Source organism: Epinephelus fuscoguttatus, linkage group LG12, assembly GCF_011397635.1.
Source record: "Epinephelus fuscoguttatus linkage group LG12, E.fuscoguttatus.final_Chr_v1".
Taxonomy (NCBI): Eukaryota; Metazoa; Chordata; class Actinopteri; order Perciformes; family Serranidae; genus Epinephelus; species Epinephelus fuscoguttatus.
The window spans coordinates 19769117-19790356 of record NC_064763.1 but is presented as its reverse complement, the minus strand read 5'-3'; the positions used below and the strand labels follow the sequence as shown (position 1 = coordinate 19790356).

At 44.2% G+C, this 21240-nt stretch overlaps 2 protein-coding genes across 2 annotated transcripts in view; one reads left to right on the top strand and one right to left on the bottom strand.

Annotated features, from left to right (window-relative positions):
* si:ch1073-303d10.1 (protein LBH-like) overlaps nucleotides 1–16310 on the bottom strand; it is a 25708-nt gene extending 9398 nt beyond the window's left edge. Inside the window, exon 1 of the mRNA XM_049593192.1 lies at nucleotides 15689–16310. Coding sequence (XP_049449149.1) covers nucleotides 15689–15708 — 20 coding nt within the window. The 5' untranslated portion in view covers nucleotides 15709–16310. The remainder of the gene's footprint in view (nucleotides 1–15688) is intronic.
* Nucleotides 7234–21240, top strand: part of LOC125899044 (myotonin-protein kinase) — a 27349-nt gene continuing 13342 nt past the window's right edge. The window contains exon 1 of the mRNA XM_049593198.1: nucleotides 7234–7573. Within this exon, the coding sequence (XP_049449155.1) occupies nucleotides 7408–7573 (166 nt within the window). The 5' untranslated portion in view covers nucleotides 7234–7407. The remainder of the gene's footprint in view (nucleotides 7574–21240) is intronic.

Genomic DNA, 21240 nt, shown 5'->3' with positions numbered 1-21240 from the left:
CGGAGTGTTACTGGCATCACATTTTAAAGCCATCACCCTTCAGTTCCCTTTGATGATGTTGCATTATGACTTTATGATTTGTCATGCTGTCATTTCCATGTCAAGGAGGTTGCACTCAACTAGGATCTCCTTATCTTTTAGGGGCGGCAGTAGCTCAGCCCATAGGGACATAGGTTGGGGATTGGAGGGTTGCTGGCTCAAGTCCCCAGCCGGACCACATGTGGAGCATGGACTGGTAGCTGAAGAGGTGCCTGTTTGCCTCCTGGGCACTGCTGAATCCTGCCAAACCCTGTCATTTGCAGTCCCCTCACCCTGATGTTTCCATTTAATGCATGTATAGGTCATGTTTGTGCATGTGTGTGTGTTGAGGACCTGTCTGTATATGACAAACAGAGTGAAAAAATGGATTAATAATGTATGTGTTCTTCTTCTAATAAAACAGTTACAGATTGTAACTCTAGTTCTGTAGTTCCATTGATGATCATTGAAATAGCAATGTTCTTACTTTTTTTGGGAACTAAATAAAAATTACCAGAATTATTAATAACTGTTGTCAGAGACACTCATTTAACAAGACATTTCAATTTATTGGGGCCCTGGCCAAATGCATTTCAGACTTAAATTAACTCATACTAAACACAATAAAAACCCAGATGACAAAACATGCAGGGGAAAAAATAGCTCTGATACAGCCATCCATGAGTTAAAGGTCCAGTGTGTGGAATTTATGGGGATAAACTGACAAAAACTTAATATAATATAATGAGTATGTTTTCTTTATATTCACCTAAAAATAATAATTGTTGTGTTTTTGTCACATTAGGACGAGCTGTTTATATATCCATACAACGGGTCCTTGTCCTTGGAGATCACCATGTTGCATCACTATGTTTTTACAGTAATTAATAGGTTCATTTGTCTTTGAGAGAAGGAGAACTCTGCATATAATTTGTCTCCTAATAAAAACTTCCTGAATGCCTGAATCTTATGTTATCAGAGAAAAAAAGTTAAGCACACATTAGTAGGTGCTTGGTAAGCGGCCCATCTCTGACATGCCGAACAGAGTCCAAGAAACAATTTGAAACTGCTTTATTTATTTATTTCCAGTTTTAATCACCTAGTCCCTTTTTTAGTAAAAAGGAAGAGACCTCTGTAGATGATTCATTCAATGCAAATGTGCTGCAACCTGATGTGCACCTCCCCAGAAATGTATCTACATGTAACCATTTACCTCAGTGGAAACCAAGCTTTTATTTACTTTTATTTCACTGATAAGAAACAATAAATTGTTGAGAAATTATGCCTCCACACAATAGCATTTTAAGTCTTGTGTGTGATTTAAGACTTCATAAGAGTAGAGGAAATATCTGCAAGTTGCTAGGCTAATTCTCGTACTTGTCGTCCTCTGCTTATCCGGGTCCGGGTCGCGGGGGCAGCAGCCTCAGCAAAGAAGCCCAGACAGTCCTCTCCCCAGCCACTTCCGTCAGCTCTTCCACGGGAACCCCAAGGCGTTCCCAGGCCAGCCGGGTGATGTAATCCCTCCAGCGTGTTCTGGGGCAGCCCTGAGGTCTCCTCCTGGTTGGACATGCCCGAAACACCTCCCCAGGGAGGCATCCGGAAGGCATCCTTACCAGATGCCCGAACCACTTCAACTGGCTCCTCTCGATGTGGAGGAGCAGCGGCTCTACTCCGAGTCCCTCCCGGATGTCTGAGCTCCTCACCCTATCCCTAAGGATGAGCCCAGCCACCCTGCGGAGGAAACTCATTTCGGCCGCTTGCACTCGCGATCTCATTCTTTCGGTCACTACCCAGAGCTCGTGACCATAGGTGAGGGTTGGAACGTAGATCGACCGGTAAATTCAGAGCTTTGCTTTCTGGCTAAGCTCCCTCTTCACCGCAACGGACTGGTTAAGCGCCTGCATCACTGCTGACGCCGCTCCAATCCACCTGTCAATCTCCCGCTCCATCCTACCCTCACTCGTGAACAAGATCCCGAGATACTTAAACTCCTCCACCTGAGGAAGGACCTCCCCCCTGACCAGGAGTGGGCAATCCACCCTTTTCTGGCTGAGGACCATGGCCTCAGACTTGGAGGTGCTGATTCTCATCCCAGCCTTTTCACACTCGGCTGTGAACCGCCCCAGCGAGAGCTGGAGGTCACTGTTCAATGGAGCTAGGAGGACCACGTCATCCGCAAAAAGCAGGGACGAGATCCTCCCGTCAGCGAACCTGACACCCTCCACCACTCAGCTGCGCCTAGAAATTCTGTCCATAAAAGTTATGAACAGAACCGGTGACAAAGGGCAGCCCTGGCGGAGTCCAACCCTCACCGGGAACAGGTCCGACTTACTGCCAGCCACGCGAACCAGACTCATGCTCCTTCGGTACAGGGACTGGATGGCCCTTAGCAAGGGGCCACCAACCCCATACTCCCGGAGCACCCCCCACAGGATGCCCCTGGGGACATGATCGTAAGCCTTCTCCAAATCCACAAAACACATGTGGACTGGTTGGGCAAACTCCCATGCCCCCTCCAGCACCCTCGTGAGGGTAAAGAGCTGGTCCACGGTTCCGGGTCCGGGACGAAAACCACATTGCTCCTCCTCAATCTGAGGTTCAACTATCGACCGGACCCTCTTCTCCACCCCGGAGTAGACCTTACCGGGTAGGCTGAGGAGTGTGATCCCCCTGTAGTTGGAACACACCCTCTGGTCCCCTTTCTAGAAAATGGGGACCATCACCCCGGTCTGCCACTCCAGAGGCACTGCCCCCGATGTCCACGCAATGTTGCAGAGGCGTGTCAGCCAGGACAGCCCTACAACATCCAGAGCCTTGAGATATCCAGGACAAATCTCATCCACCCCCGGGGCTCCGCCGCCTCGGAGTTGTTTCACTACCTCAGCAACTTCTGCCCCAGAAATTGGACGACCCGCCCCCGAGACCCCCGTCTCTGTTTCCTCACTGGAATACGTGTTGGTGGGATTGAGGAGCTCCTCAAAGTATTCCTTCCACCGCCCGACAATGTCCCCAGTTGACGTCAGCAGCTCTCCGCCCCCACTGTAAACAGTGTGAGCAAGTTGCCGCCTTCCCCCCCTGAGGTGCCGGACGGTTTGCCAGAACCTCTTTGGAGCCGATCGATAGTCTTCCTCCATGGCCTCACCAAACTCCTCCCACGCCCGAGTTTTTGCCTCAACAACTGCCACCGCTGCGCTCTGCTTGGCCCGCCGGTACCCGTCAGCTGCTTCTGGAGACCCACAGACCAACCATGCCCTGTGGGCCACCTTCTTCAGCCTGACGGCTCCCCTCACCTCTGGTGTCCACCAGCGGGTTCGGGGATTACCACCGCAACTGGCCCCAGCAGCCTTGCGGCCACAGCTCGCAACCGTCGCCTCGACAATGGCAGAGCGGAACAAGGCCCATTCGGACTCAATGTCCCCCTCTGCCCTCGGGACGCGGTCGAAGCTCTCCCGGAGGTGGGAGTTGAAGATCATCTGGACAGGTTCTTCCACCAGGCGTTCCCAGCAGACCCTCACTGTTCGTTTGGGCCTGCCAGGTCTGCACGGCGTCTTCCCCCACCATCTGATCCAACTCACCACCAGGTGGTGATCAGTTGACAGCTCTGTTCCTCTCTTCACCCGAGTGTCCAGAACATATGGCCGCAGGTCAAATGATACGACTACAAAGTTGATCATTGACCTGCGACCTAGGCTGTCCTGGTGCCACGTTCACCGATGGACATGGCCAAACTGTGACCCGCACAGAAGTCCAATAACTGAACACCACTCGGGTTCAGATCAAGCAGGCCGTTCCTCCCAATCACGCCCCTCCAGGTCCTGCTGTCATTGCCCACGTGAGCGTTGAAGTCCCCCAGCAGAACAATGGAGTCCCCGGTCGGGGCACTGTCCAGCACTCGTCCCAGGGACTCCAAAAAGGGTGGGTACTCTGAACTGTTGTTTGGTGCATAAGCACAGACAACAGTCAGGACCCATTCCCCGACCCGAAGGCGCAGGGAAGCAACCCTTTCGTCTACCGTGGGGAAAACCCCAACGTACAGGCAGAGAGTCTGGGGGCTATCAGAAAGCCCACCCCGCCCCCCCTCCTCTCACCCAGAGCAACTCCAGCGAAGGAGAGAGTCCAACCCCTCTCAAGGACTGGGGTTCCAGACCTGAAACTATGTGTCGAGGTGAGGCCGACTATATCTAGCCGGTAGCGCTCAACCTCTTCCACAAGCTCCGGCTCATTCCTCGCCAGAGAGGTGACATTCCATGTCCCAAGAGTCAACTTCTGTAACCGAGGATTGGACCGCCAAGGCCCCCGCCTTGGTCTGCTGCCCAATCCACATTACACCGAACTCTTCGGTACGGGCTGGGCCCGGCCGGACCCCATGGGCGAAGGCCCGACCACCAGGCGCTCGCCCACGGGCCCCAACCCCAGGCCTGGCTCCAGGGCGGGGCCCCGGTAACCCTCCGGGCCGGGTACACGTCCTTGTTTGTATCCATCATGAAGGGTCTTTTGAACCGTTCTTCGTCTGACCCTTCGCCCAGAACCAGTCTGCCATGGGAAACCCTACCAGGGGCAAAATGCCCCCGACAGCATAGCTCCTAGGGTCATTAGGGCACTCAAACTCCTCCACCATGATAAGGTGACGGTTCTCGGAGGAGTGGCTAATTTATACAATGTAAAATGCCATAGGCTGCTGCTAAAAACGTTAGAGTGCTATATTTGTTTGGGGAAACATGTTTAGTATAAGACAGTTGTTTTGTTAGTGAAGTTTGTGAGTTGTTTTGGAGCAAAAATGTACCGTTACCTTTGTTAAATGTTACTGTTGTTCCTGGCTTCATATGTGTAGGGGAAAAGTGCGCTAGCCGCTAGGCTAATTTATACAATGCAAAATTCCCTAGGCTTGTGCTAAAAACATTAGCATGTTGTATTTGTGCTTTGTCTTTGAATCCTGCAAGTTACAGTGAAGTAGATTTATGTTCCTGTGTTTGAAATTGTCTCTATTAAGCCGTGTTTAATGTGTGTTTAATGTGTGTTTTGAATCAACTTAACTTTACAGCACCTCACAGAAACCCTGCCGCCGACTAGTGTTTTGGAGGTGTAACTGCAGAGTGACACAGACACACCACACAAGTATAAATGCTCACAACAACATAGGCCATGTGCGAAGGCTATGGCGTAGGGTCTGCATAGAGCTGAGGCACAAGTATAAATCCACCTTAATCAGGAGAAGTTTCAGCTGGTTGCAATCTACAGTCCTCACCACTAGAGGCCACTAAATCCCCCTAATTCTTTCACACACTCTTCCTTTAAATTGAATAGGGTCAGGCACCTAAAGTGAAAGGATAGTGGCTTCTTCCCTTCTTCTACCCCCCTACTTCCATCCCCCTTGCTCAGACCACACCCATCATTCCCATCATTCATTTTGAACTTAAGTACACACCTGTAAAGTTCTGTGACTGCATCTTGCCTGGTTGTGACATTGTTGCATTGACAAAATCTGCCCACAAACAGACACAGGCAAAACAACGGCTTCTGTGGTAGTTCCTGCAACCACATTATGTCATGGTGATGCACACACAAACACACAGATCCACAAGGTGAGAACAAAACCAGCAACATTGTCACAGCTGATAAAAATTATTTACCCATAATATTCCCCTGGCATGCATCAGTGGTCGGCAGACTGGAAGAGTTGAATCCTTGTGCTTGGCCAGCAGCACTTTCACAGTAAATCATTTCACCGTATGGGACACACAAGCTCTGAATGTGCGTCAGTGTTTATAATGTGCAAGTAATGGAGCATGTATTTATCTATGGTGGTCATACACAGGTGGCAGAACACATAAATATGTAAATACCAGTTAAATCCATAAGTGAGGATGTACATGCAGTCATGTTTGAAAATATGTTTCCTGGGCTGTAAGAATTAAAGCATAGTATATTTTTTTAAAATCATTTTAAGCTGATATTGGACACTGATGATGGCTATATTTTTTTTCCTTTTCAGTTGTCCTTTTTTCATAACAGATAACTGTCTCATACTCATGTGATCGGTTACACAAAACTGTGCGCTCATGCTTCATTTCCTCGCTATGCTCATAGACAAGTTTGAGAAAAAATAAAGACTCAGTCACGCTTAGATGGAAGCTTGGAGCATTAGTTGGACGCAAAAAATACAGCTATGAAAAGGAGATGAAAACTTTAAGGCGGTGCTGTGTGGCAGCTGTGGTGTATTTATAAAGAGAGAAGAGGAAGGAGGCAGTTCACTCGAAAAGTCAAAACAGAAAAGTTGGGGAGGAGAAAGAGAAGAGAGTGAAAGAGAGAACAGACACAGAGAGCTACAGTGCAGTACAAGAGGGAAAAAGAGGGACGGGGAGAGTAAACGGATAAACAGACGGGGGAGAGTGGAAGGATTTTCAGATCCAGTGAGCTGGGCAAGAAGAGGCGATCTCTGCTGCTGCATCCTTGAAAAAAGAGTGAGTGAGGGAGACATGACATGAGGAGGACTGAGCGGGGTGACAGAGGGGAAGAGATGAGTGAGACGGCAGGGACACAGAAAAAAATCAAGGGGACTAAAAAGGATCCTTGGACGGTTGACAAAATAAGAGATTTGTGCTCTTCAAAACATGACTGAGTGTAACAGCAACAGCAAGCACTGATTCAGGTCAGTGGTTCCTGTTTCTGTCACGGGGGGAGGAAAAAGGGAAGGAAAGCAAACAAAGACAGGTAATAAAAACAAATTAACTAGTGACAGACAGAAAGAGGATTTGTTTCAGAGCATGTAGATGCTTCTCTATTAAGTCTCAGTGTTGTAGTAGAAAGTTTGAATAGAGGGAGTGGGGAGAGACGGAGAGGGAGACTCAAACACCAAAAAAGGTCTGGAGTCAGAGCTGGAGAAATTGCAGGCTTGACAGATGCTGCACAGCCATGAAGAGAGAAGAATAAGGAGAGAGACAGACCGACAGACAGAGAGAGGAGGGGACTGACATATAAAGACAAGAGAAACACAAGAAAGAAAAAACGCAAGTGACAGTTGTGTAGAAGTAGAGAAGAAGAGGAAACATGAACTGTTAAAGAGGATGTTTGCATAGAAAACATACACTCCTACTGTGATCAAGCAGAGTAGGTAGACAGAACAGGCAGGTCAGGACGGACGGGCGGGGGGTGGGGTTAGGTGTGATCCAGAAAGAGCTCCAGAGGGGGGAGGGGGGTGTGGGTGCACGTTGGGGTGGGATGGGGGGGTGGGCTGTTACTGTAAATGAGATTCTCAAGAGGCCAACAGAGCAACTGTAAACCAAGAGGAAGAAGAAGATCCAGCCTGTCTCACTGTAAATCCAGTACACCATGGACACCGGGGTTTCACCGCAATTCTAAACCACGCAAACCTCTCACCCACCGGGCACCATGTCAACGGGCCCTGGCCTTGGTGCACCTGACCTGGCTGAGGGCCCCCAAACTACAGGACCTGTTGGGCTCCAGACCCTGTTGGACCTTCTGGTAGGCGTCTACCAGGAGTTCTGCTCCTCGCCCTTTGCAAGGGAGAAGTATGTCTCTGGTTTCCTGCAATGGGGTGAGTGTTTTCGTCTCATTTCTAGGTGTGTGTATGCATATGTAGACATGTTGTGGGGACATACATCTGTTTACACAGCCAAACTGTAGGTACTCGCCTTCCCTTTGAGGACAAAAAGCAAGTCCCATAATGCATAAAATTACTTGGGTAAAGGTTCGGACAAAGTTAGGGTGAAGCCAGTCGTGGTCAGGGTAGTTCTCCAGGAAACAAATGTATGTCAAATGTTATGTCCTCTGAAATGATGGCTACATGAAAGTATGTGTTTGTGTTTCTTTTATAGAGTAGAATCTTCTACTTCTGCTTGACTTACTCACACATGAACCCACCAGGCAGTTCCTGAAAACTAAACTTTTATTAGTATTTTATTCAGCTATTACCATGCTGACCTAAATTACTCATCCTGCTACTGACCGTACATGTTGCCTGGCGACCCCTTTGTTTGGCTCCTGGTCAAGGACGATCGACTGATGCATTACCCAAAACTCACCAACCAAACATAGCACCATGTGTGACCAAGCAAAGGATTTCCATTTCTGCTGTTCAAGAGCTACATTCCTGGGCGGAAAATGAACAACTTATTTTATAATTCATTAACTTTGACCCTGATAAACTATCTAAGAGTTAACACAAGAAGTCCATTAATGCCAGTATGACTTAACCTGCTTACTTTGTTTGTTCAAGAATTGAATTCCTCAGCAGGAAAGCAGCAATTTAAGAATAGAAGTCACAGTCATGTCAACAAATGCAGTAACGACTGCAGGCTGTGAATAGTGAAAGACCTACTATCCTACAAATTATGTTCATATTGGATGATACTGCAGCTAACGATTTACATCCAGTGCCGATACAGGAAGTAATGTCTTTTTCATGATTTGATGCCTCTATTGGCAGGACGGCAAAATTTGTCTAAGGCTTTCAAAACTTTTACTGTGTGTCCTTTTGTGATATTTGAGAAAATGACTGGTGCTTTTGTGTTTTGGGGCTTCAGCAACATTATCGACCACAGTTCTTATTGCTCTGAGGCATCTGTCACATATAGATTCCTTATGTACCGTAGTTTCTTTGCCATAATATGCCAAGATCTTACCTTAACCGTAAGTAGTAAAGTAGTTTGGCACTGTACTTAATCTATCTGGTGATGTTTTTTTTGAAGAAACATTGTCTCTAACAACCTCTTACCCGTAGGAATGCACAGAAGTAGCTAACGTGAATATGTAGCATTATGGTTCACATTTGCCCATAAGGTGCTTTCACACAACTGTGCAGAAACCGCCCTGACAACCGCCTACCTGCAAGACCGTTCCCTTGTAAAGCAAGTGTTTTTAAAAGCGGCTATGGTCCAGGGCTGCTATAACAGGCAGGTGCTTCTGGTAACGTCACTGGCGGAAGTTCAGACTAGCTTGTAGCTGCATACTGTAGCAAGACAATGGGACATCATCTGATGTTTGGTGCAAATGTTATCCAGTTGCCCAGTTTTTCTTCTAAGTTGCTAGTGCCATGTTGAACAATTTTGGGTATTCAGACACCAACATTATCAGCTCCTCTATCTTGTCTTCGTTCTGCTTCCGCAATGCTCGCCCTTCTGTTTCATCGGCCAGAGCCAGGCAGCAACCACAACCCGGTCTTACCCCAAAATAATCGAAATTCTGCACTTGGGCAGTGACTTGCGGCACCAGACACTGAAGAGAAGAGCTGTCTTTCAACATTGGCATGATAGACAGCCAGTTGCTGTTATACTTTAACACCATTCAGCAGCATCAGGAGGAAATGCAGCAGGACAAGAATGAAAGTTTAGGTGGTGAAAGTCCATGTGGGGCGGGCAGAAGGGGTGCTATATGGGTCCAACAAACACCACCTTTCACCCGAGAGAACGGGGTTCACATCACGTAAGATTATAAAGCCAAACCCTGTTTTTTTCCCCAAACATAACCACGTACTTTTGTTACCTAAACCCAACAACATACCGATGCAGTGTGTTTATTTTGAAAGAGACTGTATGTAAATGGTAAACTTCCTGTGAAAACAGAAGTGTATTTTGAAAGAAGACAATGCATGGAACAGGCAGAACCTGACACAGTGTTCCCGAACGTCAACAATCAACCCACCCAGGGTTCCTTGCACGTTGTATCTGGACGTGGAAAGTCCATGACCAAACGTTGATATGTGATGAGGTCGAAGTGAGAATGTGTTGGCACTCAAGTTCAACACAGTGAGCTCTAAATGGCAGAGTCAAATCTTAACATGGGCGGCAGCCACTGCATGCCCCTACTACCATGTTTCGAAATCTCTTCCTCTCTGCTCCCTTCCCCTCATTGAAAGGATTGGAGGTAGCAGGTCATCATGTGGTGTGAAAGTCCATTAAGGTTACACCAGACCTGCACCTGAGTTTGCCACAGTAACCAATAGGCGCATTTGGGTCAACCAGAGGGGCTGTTGGATTGATCAGAGAGACAGGACACTGCTTGAAAATTGCATCGTAGTGCATTAATGACATTTCTACCTTGATCTATGCATTGAAGAATCATTTTGCAAACACATTTATGTTGTTCATGAACATTTACATCTATCTTTAACAATAACGTTCACACTTAAACTCTGCTGAACTGCTGATTGAAGTCTGGGTTCATAAATTAATCCCACCAAAGTGGAACATATGTTTCGATAATACGGAAGTTTGAAGTGATTACAGGAAGTTAGTCAGAGCTGATCTCAACATCTACAGTGAACCAAAATGTGCATGATAGATTCAGTTTCTTAGTTCTGGCTTAGGTTTTTCATTCTGGAACTAGATGTAATGTTTTCCTAAATGACTAGGAAATTAGGGGGTAATTATAGTTTACATTACAATGCAAAATGCAGTTATTTTTACCAGTCCTTGCTAAAATAGAAACAACAACAAGTCTAAATGGGGTAACTCACAATGTAGAGTGGACATCAGAGCACTTAGACACAATGTGGCATGTATATGATCCTCTAATGGATAACACTTTATTTGGTTTCTGTGCTGTTGCATTATCAGATTGGTTTCTGTACCAAAGTGAAACAAATATAACAAACATTTACATTCTGGTCACAGGTTCTCGAATGATTTATTTCCTCTAAAACTGGTTTTGGACTCTTGACAGGCAATTTCAACATGTTGGCAACTGGGAAATTGCGATCAGAATTTTTTACTGTAAAAATATCTGAGATATTGATCAATAATGAAAATAATAGCGTAATATTAATAATAAAACGCTAGTGGCAGGTCTCAATAATTCACCATGCTCGTGTTTCTAACCTTTACCTCCATCTAAGCCCTTAAACTCAACCAAGATTAATAGAAAAAAGTCTAATGTTTGTACCTTTAAACACAAGGTTAAGTCAGACTAAAATTATCTGATTATTTCAGAATCTGACATACAGTATATTTGTGTACCCCACTGAAAAAAGGCATATTGCCCAACATACATTGTTATAATACAGATGGGACAGCATGAGATGGGACAAAAATGTCAGTGGTGGACTATCAGACATTGAAAGCTGATTTTTATCCTTATCTCTTTACCCTTTTCTTGCAGTTATCATCAAATGCCACATGAACGACGGGCTGGTAAACTCCAGTAAATAGTCTGTACCAGGATGTTTCACTAGCCAGCAAAAGCACTCAAATGCGGACTGTCTCAGGAAGGTTTATGGATTGATTGCTGTTTGACAGGCAGGTTGGAGGCTTTGTTGTGTAGCTGTGTTGTAAGTTGGCAGTCTGAATTCAGCTGAGTTTTCTCTGAGAAAGATAAAAGTGTAGGTTCAATCACCGACTCTGTGAGAGAACATAAGTTTAAACCTCCAGACTATCACGTTGCAGATTTAGAAAGAATTCAGGCTGAAATTAAGTTATTTTTTGATTGATAAGTCAGAGTCTACAATGAACCTGGGTACAAATCCTAGTTGTCATTTGTGGTGTCAAAGTTTCAGTTTTTTATACAACCTGTCACCATGATTTTAATTTCTGATACATGAATCAGCATTAGTGCTGAACGGCTCGTTAACATGAACGATGGGAACCGAGTCGCAGCTGGGAACTGTTCTTTTTTTTTTAATATCACTGTGTGCTCCTCCTTTGCTCCTCCCCTGAGCAAAATTCATTGTAGCCTGCTTTGTTTTTTAATGTTTATTTGTAAGTGTTAAGGTCACAGTGTTGCATGAATAACAAGTCATGGTAGCTTTACACACATACAAACAATTTGTATAAAGGGTAAATCCAAAATAGTGATGTCACTGTCAAAGCAGAGTGATATGGCGCAACCTTGTGGAATATTTACAATGAATCCAGATCAGACTTTAAAATCTAGTCCATGTCAAATGAGGTTATAATCAATATTTCAGAATAATTCAAACTCAGATATTGGTGGGATATCTAATTTTGTATTATTTTGTTCCAAATCTTACCCCATCATACCTCCCAGTGATTATTTCCAAGATAAAATGAGTTACCACCAGGCTGGCTTCTTAAAACTTAATAAATATAAAAATTAGTCAAATGAGCCAGTTTTTTGAACCGCTCTTTGAAAGGAACGGCTCACCAAGATCCAGCTCCCCTCAAAGAGCCATAAATCCCATCTCTAATCAGCATCACTGGTTTAGTTTAAAGATGAAAAAAAACCCAGTTAAAAAACATAATGACATAATTAGCACCACAGGTATTTGGAAACAAATGTATTTTTGATTATGGTGGGAGCTGTTCCTTTAAACTGCATTATCCAATATAATTAATTGGCATTCATCTGAATCCAAACTGGATTTTATTTAAAGACTGACCGACAGGCAAGGTCGACATTTTCCAGGGATTACAGTGCACTGCGACTCTAAAATGAGCCTCACAGTTTTGGGCACATGATGTGAAGAGCATTTCAGCGCTGAGCTTTAGCGACCACACACAGATCTGCCCTCATAACCTCAGTGTTCTGACCTAGATCAACAGGAGACTACGACAAGGTCATTAACGACAACTCTCTTCTGCTGACTTTCTGCCATCCCTCATGAACCTCCCACAGACTTAACATGACACTGATGCTCACTGCTTATATGTTGTGGTGGTGATTTCAGCTGGTGCTTCCCTACCATGCCGAACATTTTTATCAATTATAGACAATTACACGCACACATACGTATCAACACACTGAATGGCTCATAAATGCTGCCCATTGTAGTATGGCTGCCTGCCCCTGCTCTGTGTGTACATCTGTTGACATGTCATCACACTTTAACTTCACCCCCATCCATCCTCTCTCTCTGTTATTGACAGAATACATCCCTGCATGTGACTGTGACTGTGTGTATGTATTGTATTGTCCAGTAGCCAGGGGGGCAACGGGGCTATCATGTGTCCCTAGTGATGTGACACTCCAAATTTAACCACAGCATGTGTCCGGGAATGAGGATCAAGTGTCGGAGTTGGCCGGGCTTTCGGTGATGAAGCAGATTTCTGGGTTTAGTTGGACTTGAGGGATGAGCTTCAGAGTAAATATGGTTCACTCAACTGGCAAGGATCGGGGAAGCATCACAAGCGGAGGGAAATAATACTTTTTTCAAGATTTTTATTTGTCATTGTGGAGTGCTTGTTTGCCTTCTCCTGTACTATGCTTGAATATAAATAGAAAATACTATATATACAAGGATTCGGATGGCCTGAGAGCATTAGCTCCTCTTTAGCCTCTCTGTTCTGGCCCTGTGACTGTGGGAGCGCTTCCCTGACCGCAAGAATTCAAAAAGGTCATTGGTCAGATGGCTCAAATCGTTTGTGATTCTGCCAGCCTTGGTCCTGCACCACCTGGCGTAAGTGTCTTGTAGGCTGGGGAATGCACCCCCTGCGGCACTTCTGGCACACTGTACCACACTCGGCAAGGCCTTGCAGGCCTGCTAGGTACTGCTGCCAGGCCAGGTGTGATGGCAGTTGGGAGAAGTTTTCCTAGACGTTTTTCTACCAAATGGATTTCTTGTTTAAGGTTTGAAAAAGGTCATGGATTGGGTTAAATTTAAGTGCTTTCTGGGGGAAATCCTACAAGGAAAACTCTTATGTGCGTAATGTTGATCCCTGACAACATACTTTCCACAGTGCAGGTGTAGAAGGTTTTGAGGGTTTGGTATTTGCTCAGGTTTTAAATGATCTGTGTCTGAGATTTAAGTACAATGGAGGTGAATGGAAACTTGTTTGTGCTGCTCACAACACTGAAAATTTCAACAGCAATATGTATTACAGAGGCAGTATCCCCAATAATCTGGAAAATCGACAGACACTGCCATTAGTAAAATTAACAAACAAATCTTGTTTTAGTGTCCAGTATATTCTGGGTCAGCCTGGGTGCTCATGAATCCCTAACCTGTCCTAACTTAACGCAGCAATGGCACTAAATTAATAAACAAAGACCGATTAAATCAGACTTGAGTAGAAGTCTCCACCAGCTAAGGCCAATAGTGCATTCACATGCTCCTCAGATGGTTGTTCTTCCGAACTTTGGTGTGTTCATGACCAATAAGTTGTAACATGGAAACAACTCTACAAAGAAGATGTTTTGTATTTAATTGTTCCAAGCATTTAAACAACACATTGATAACAAAAAGCTAGGGAAACAGATGAGGGGAGCCATGAAATAGAGTGGTACAGGAATGAACCCTAAAACCCAGAGTTCGCATGTTTACACTACTGGTTCCCTTGTCGCAAAGTCAGTGGGTTTTTTGAATGGGTTTTTGGTTAGATGCCTGAAATAAGGTCTGTTAACTCAAGCTGGGAGACTTTCACATTTTGTTCTATGACATAAAATATGTCAGTAAATACCCTCTGGTTTTAAAAAAGGTGGTTGCTAACAAGCAGCTAAATGAGACCACAGAACATCATCACTCCTAACATGACTTTACAGCCTTGGTGTGGTGATAACTTTGAAGTCATGTGACCACTGTGTAGTTCGTTTATAGCCTAACGTTAGCTTGTTGCATCTGGCGACTGGATTGAGGCTTTAAAAACCATAAAAGTGGTGTTTGTTTGTGAAGATTATTTCGCAAAACAAAATGTGTAAGTATCAGAAACTTTTGTTTGCCACTGAGCTTATTTTCTGCGATAATCAAATTATTATCAATTGAAAAATCCCACTGGCTTTTTGACAAGGGAACTAGGGTGACACTTACTTCCACATCGGCCTACAACAAAATGTCATCCCTACAACACTAACTGATCGGGAAGTAATTTTTCAAATTATTCTGACATCACATGAATGCAGCACAAGGCTGGGGAGGTAACTGGGATGTCTACTACTTGCCCCTACAAGAATGACAGACTTGAAAGAATTGATACTGTGAAAATAATCAGTCCTTGGTCCTTCCATAACTATGAGCCACTCCTTTAACATGGTAAAAGTTGCATAATGCAGCTTTAACACTGATTAGATTTGTTGTGCCTTTGTGAAGCTCAGTGTAGTCTTTGGTCAATTCAGTTCTGCTATGACAAGAGGAACTGGTGGATTAACTGGTTGGAAACTGTTAGAGGAACATTTCACAGAAGACCAAACCAAGGATCTTACAGGCCTTTAGTAAAACATAGAAATAACTTTTCTCACCAAAAATCTCTACGTAGCAGTTTTCATGTAGCGTCCTCTCCACCGTGCTCTGTATCTGTTCAGGTCTAGTCACTCCCTACATGGTTTCCTAACAGGAGAGGTCAGTGATGGTGACAAAGCCAGAGTCAATATTTACAGGAGCTAGCAATGACTCCATCACATTTTTTTTTTCTTTTTTCTGTTCCACCAAAAATGTATAAATAATGATAAGCAATGCAAAATGATAATTACTCTTGGTATAATCCGTGCATAAAGTCCAACACAAAATGGTTTTGTGTTGGACAGCAGCAGTCTGTGTGAGCCAGCCTGATACAAAACAATTGTCCACATATGAGGATGGATTTTATGAATGGTTGTTAGTCATCAACATGTGCAGTCATGAGATATGATCACAAGGCTCTTCAGCTATTCACATCTGTTTCTCACTGTTTTATGTCCCATTCAGAACTGTGTCTTACTGTCCTTACAGCATCAACATGCTGTAGACGAATTATGCAAATAAAAACCAGAAATATCAGAAACAAACCCTGCGGAGGGACATTCCATCTCCTCGGCTAACTGTTCACCAACACATTCGATCACTTTCTCATCGATCCATTTTGTAAAACCCTGTCCTCCATCTCCTTGATCCGTCGTCCCTCATGGAGGGGAGTAGTTTCCGTCCATGACGACAGGAAGCTGGCAGAGGGGTTGGCAGAGCACTTACGGTGGTAGTCTTGAATAAACACAAGCAGGCACACAGGCTCAGGATATACGCACATACCGTATGCACACACACACATGCACAGACCGTTCCACGGACTTTGCTTTTTTTGGTAGGATACAGCTGCAGGAAGCACAGAGAACAGGATGGACAGCAATGTCCATTTCCTGCACAGAAACAAACAGAATTATTTCCCCCCACTGTTGGATTTTTAATAAAGAGCTACAGACATGGATAATGATGTTGCTGAGGAGCGAGGAGGCTGGAAAGTTCAAACTTAATTCAGAGGTATCAAGGTGGTGGACACTTACTGATAGGTATGTTTTCCAGCACTAAACATCATGAAGTCCACTTCTTAGCTGCCACAGAGCTAAGAGAAGATGAGTGATCTAGACACAAGGCTATGTAAGGACACACTGGAGGAGTTACATCTCTCATCTGGCTAAACATCTCCACATGTCTCAGGAAGACCTGGAGGATGAGGTCTGAGGAAAGCACTTTTGGGCTACCTAGCCTAGTCTCCTGCCACTGGAACTCAGACATGGATTAATGGCCAAAAATCGATGAATGGCATAAGAAGAATTGATAAGCCTTTATCGTGGCTGCTCTTGTTTTAGTTAACTTAGTTTCAAGAATTCTTAAAAAAAATTACTTTTTGACCATTAAATGTTGACAAACTAAATGGGTTGACATGTAGATCGGAACGATCAATTACTGTATGTTCACACCAACAGTGACAAGAGCTTCCAAAGCGGCGGAAGTCATTAGTTTTCAATGAAAGCCCGGCAACTTGGGCGACATGGTTGTCAGCCACACATGGGCGACCAAAGCGACCGGAGCGGTCCGGAGGGGAGTTAAAACTAGTTTAACTTTATGGTAATGAGCTCTGACGCAGTTCGGTGGCAACCAGTCGGAATGCTGATGTGCTTCGATGAAGCGGGTCCCAGAGAACAAGCCATGTAACTTTGGTTCCTACAACACACTTGTTCTGACAATGGATATTGAGAAGTTGATTACTTGTGTTCGCGCCCACTCGGTCCTTTATAATGTGTTGCAGTTCGGTTACAGAGAACAAAATTAAAAGAATGAGGCTTGGGACCATGTCGCAGAGGTAGTTTGTTGGTCTGGTGGTCTGGTGAGTTTTAAAGTGTGTAATGTTAGTAATAGAGGAGAGAATTGCTGGCTAATGTTGCGACATAGCATGTAAGTCTTCCTAACTTGGTTTGAATGGGATGACATACCTTTTCTGTTTTCATTGACCAAAAATAACTTTCTGTAGGCCAACTATGAGCTTTTTGACTGGACAACAGCAAGCAGCAACTACGCTGCTTTCAAGCCAGTGGTCCAATTTGCGGCTCCTTCAAATTGACAAGCACGATCAAACGTTCAGTGAAAGCTACCACAGATATTTTTGAGAGTCGTGCTTCCAGGTGTCGGTGACAGACTTTGCCTCTTTGGAAGCTTCTGGTGTAGGGCTGAGATTCTACCCAGAACCATTTGCTTCTGAAGTACCCTTTTTTGAAGAAAGGGTCTCTGTCCGAAATTCCATACTAACATGCAATTTAGTAGGGTTTTTTTTTTGTTTTTTAGTATGTCATACCGTAGTACTAAACCAATGGTATGTGAATTGCATTTCCGCTTAAATTTGTGTTACTGTCCACTGGTGCACTGTAAATGTGCTCCATTCTTTCAACACTGGATTGTGTTGTTAATGTGCCAACTGGTGTGTGGGTGAGGATTCGATATGTGACGGTTCGGCCACTCTTGTTTAGAGTACACAGCAGGATGGACAAAGATATTCTCTTAAGCAGCACTTTATTTTTCCCCACACTTAAGCAGCTTCACAACAACCACATTTCCTGGTTACACAGCCTTGTTATGAGTCACATGTCTCTCAACTAACCAATGAGAAGCTAGAAGGACTTAGACTGAGGTAAATGTGTGTGAGAATTACTGTGGCAGAGCCAGCAAATTATTTAAATGTTTTTAAGAATGCTGCTGTGAATATTTTCACATGTAAAAACTGTGAACATAAATGTGTAAATAGTTAAATGTACAAACACACACAGTGTATTTTTTAGCAAATTACTAAAACACATGAATTAACCTAACTTGTAAACCTTGTAAACTGGCATCAAGACGGTCTAATGGTTTGAATGATGAATACAGACTGGAGAGTTATATCCTCTCATCCAGGCCCAGAGCGTACGTGCTGGTTGGCTGTCAGCTGCTGTCTTTGTGATGTGTTCATGTGCAACTTTTTGGCCAAGACATGGTGACGTCAGGTAACGCAGCAGGGGGCCTTCATCGTTGGTAGTTCTTTGAAGTCGGTTTGGTTTTAGATTTTGTGTATTCATTTGTTCTCTCCTTAATCTATCACACCACTTTTCTTTTTACGAGGAGGTCTTTACACTAATTTTTGATGATGATGATGTTCTGATGTAGAGCAACATGTTACAAGAATCTGGGCGACGGATCTGCTTTTTTCTGTTGGAAATTCTTCTGTGAAGCTGGGCAGAACCACACTGGAGTAATTATTTCATCCTGTCGGCAGAAAAATACAATTTATCTGTTTCCATATGAGATGAACAGTATACGGTTATGTAATGTAACTGTAGAAGAGTCGATCTGTAAAATGAATGCTGTCCATTCATCAGTCTATTTCTGTGTGGCCACAGTCACAGTCTTCTGTGTCTGCTTTATGTGATGCATCACAGGTCACATGGCTGATCCAGCCTACTGACCCAGGGCTACAGTTTGTATGTTCTCGGTGGATAAAGGATCCTTGTCACAGGATCATCCTGTTGCTGCAGGAAACTTCCAGCTCTGAGGCGACAGTGCATGTGTGTTCCTGAAGTTGCTCTCTCTTCTTGTCTTAAAACAGTTTAGACTGCGCCTCTGCCTCACTTGCATTCCTCTCGCCGTGTGAGGAGGTGGGGGAATGAAAATAAAAATAAAGGACTGGAAAACTTGCCACGATTCATAAATGATAGCTGCTATTTATAGCCGCACAGAGCGACTCCGATTCAGACAGTTACTCTGTTGAAGAGGAACTCCCTTTATGGTGAATAGAATCTTCTGTTCAGCTGGGAGGACACGCGGAGCTGTAAACTGTATGCGTGCTGACACTTAATAGGGCCCTGCTGTTATTCGAGAGCCAGAATGAAAAGAACAAGCAGCAAATAGGCATTTCACAGTTGAAGACATCCACAGGGTCAAATTGCCGACCTCATCACCTTAGAGCTTGAAAAACACTTAATCAGGATCTTTATAGGAATGGTCATGTCCTAAGGCTCCTACATACTTCCCTCATTATGTCCACGGCAACATGTTAGGGGCCTACAAAACACCAAAACGCTACAACCACCTTAAAAGTATGTGTCTAAGTTTAAAGGATCACGTACAGAAGCCAAGAATGACTGCAATAATTTCAGCTTTATGAGCAGCTGAATACCTCCTGTGACAGCTACTGAATCCTTAATGGAGCAGTTCAGCATTTTGGAAAAAATGAATATGGAGCTAAATATGGAGCTGAGCCAGCATGTGACTGGCTAAGCTTATCATGAAGTCTTGGAGCAGGGGGAAACAGCTTTGCTAACTATGTCCAAAACTTTGAAAAATATATGCCTACCTGTATCTCTACAGCTGATAAACCTTTAAACAAACAAAATGTATAAATCACAAGTTGTGGATTTAGGAGAGTTGTATTCACAGAGGTATTTTTATTAATGGAAATGTAGGTACAAGTACAGTCTTTACAAGTAACAGATATCTCCATGCTTCACATATTTAGATTAAAAAAAGACAAATGTTGAAATGTAAAGTTGAGCAAACTACTTTTGAGCAAAATGTTTATCTCCTAAAAATAAATGTAATGTCTTCCTACGGCTAAATAACATTATATCTTTTGATGATGTTGAGGGAGATTTCCAGGCTTTTTGGAGCATTGTATGCAGGATTATTCATGCCATACTAACCCGTCCAGGTCCCCCACTTCAGGTCCATTGCAATGGACATAACTTTTCTAGGATGTCTAGATCTATGATTACTGTCACCTGACATCACCCAAATGCCTAGACTTATCTAACTGGATGTCTATAAGCCAATCACACTGTTCCACATCATCTAAAGTTGACTGCAGTAGAGCCATGCCCCCTTTTTTTAACAAGCATGGCCAACTGCAAGGCAAGGAGCAAGCACAAGGCACATTTTAGGGCTTGTCCCAATACCCCCCCTTAGCCCTACCCCTTGGCCCAACTCCTACATTTGCGCGTTCCCGCAAGGGGTAGGGGTGTCCCAATTCCTTCTTGCGTGTAGGGGTAGGGGGCGTAACGAGGGGTAATGGATATGAAACTAGCCCTTCGGAGCAAGGGATTTCAGATTCTGACTTGCCAGCAAGGGGTAAACGTCACCATGGCTAACACTGAGCAAGAAACGGGGAAAAAAGTTCATACATAGCTAACGTTACCGTCGTCAGGTTGCTTGTTAGCTAGCTAGCTACCTCGCACTATCTGGCATCTATCATCTGTCCTGTTCTGCAAAATTGTTGGATTTTTCACATTACAATAAGACGTCAGCTAGTATAACTATGCTACCTCCTAATGTTAGCTGGTTAGCTAACTAGCTAGCTAACTAGCAGAAGTCCCCTGTCGTCTGTCATTCATCAAATGAAGCATGATGAATACAGCAAATGTGATAGGTAGGATGAACTCAACCGGAGACTCCATTGTACATGCTGGTTGGAAATGTAGATGGCTCGCAGCTTCCTGTTTAAAACAGTTATGTGTGTGTGAACGTAACCGACGCGGTGACGTAGTGAGTGGTGTCCCAATTCCTAGGGAAAGATTTCTACCCCTACCCCTCGTTGCTTCATTTCAAGAGCCAAGGGGTAGTGGGCAATGGCTAGGGGTAGAGCCAAGGGCTAAGGGGTAGTGGTCAAGGGGGGGGTATTGGGATTGGGCCTTAATCTATTTAACATATTGTTAAAGTACATAATTTGTGTTGAACTGTGTTTAAGTAGACATTAGAACACTGTCAAGCTAAGGAATGAGTGGAACATGTAGTTTTGCATTGCCAAAAGTTTTCTGGAGAACGTGAAAAGTTAAAGAGGGAAATCAGGAGGCTAGGAGTGGAAGAATTCAGTTTAAAAGAATGTATTTGACATCAGTGTAGGAGGACTGTTCCAATATTTGAAAGAAATTGGACTGGTTAAGATATTTTATTTTCTTTCTTTCTTTTTTGTGGAAAGGATAAATAACTCTGGTTCACACTCTAACACAGTGGGTGGCAGTAATGCACCTTAACGCTGGTTGCCAAGTGCCATAAAACCTAAAAGAAGAAGAAGAATCATTAGATGTTATATGACTTATAAATGT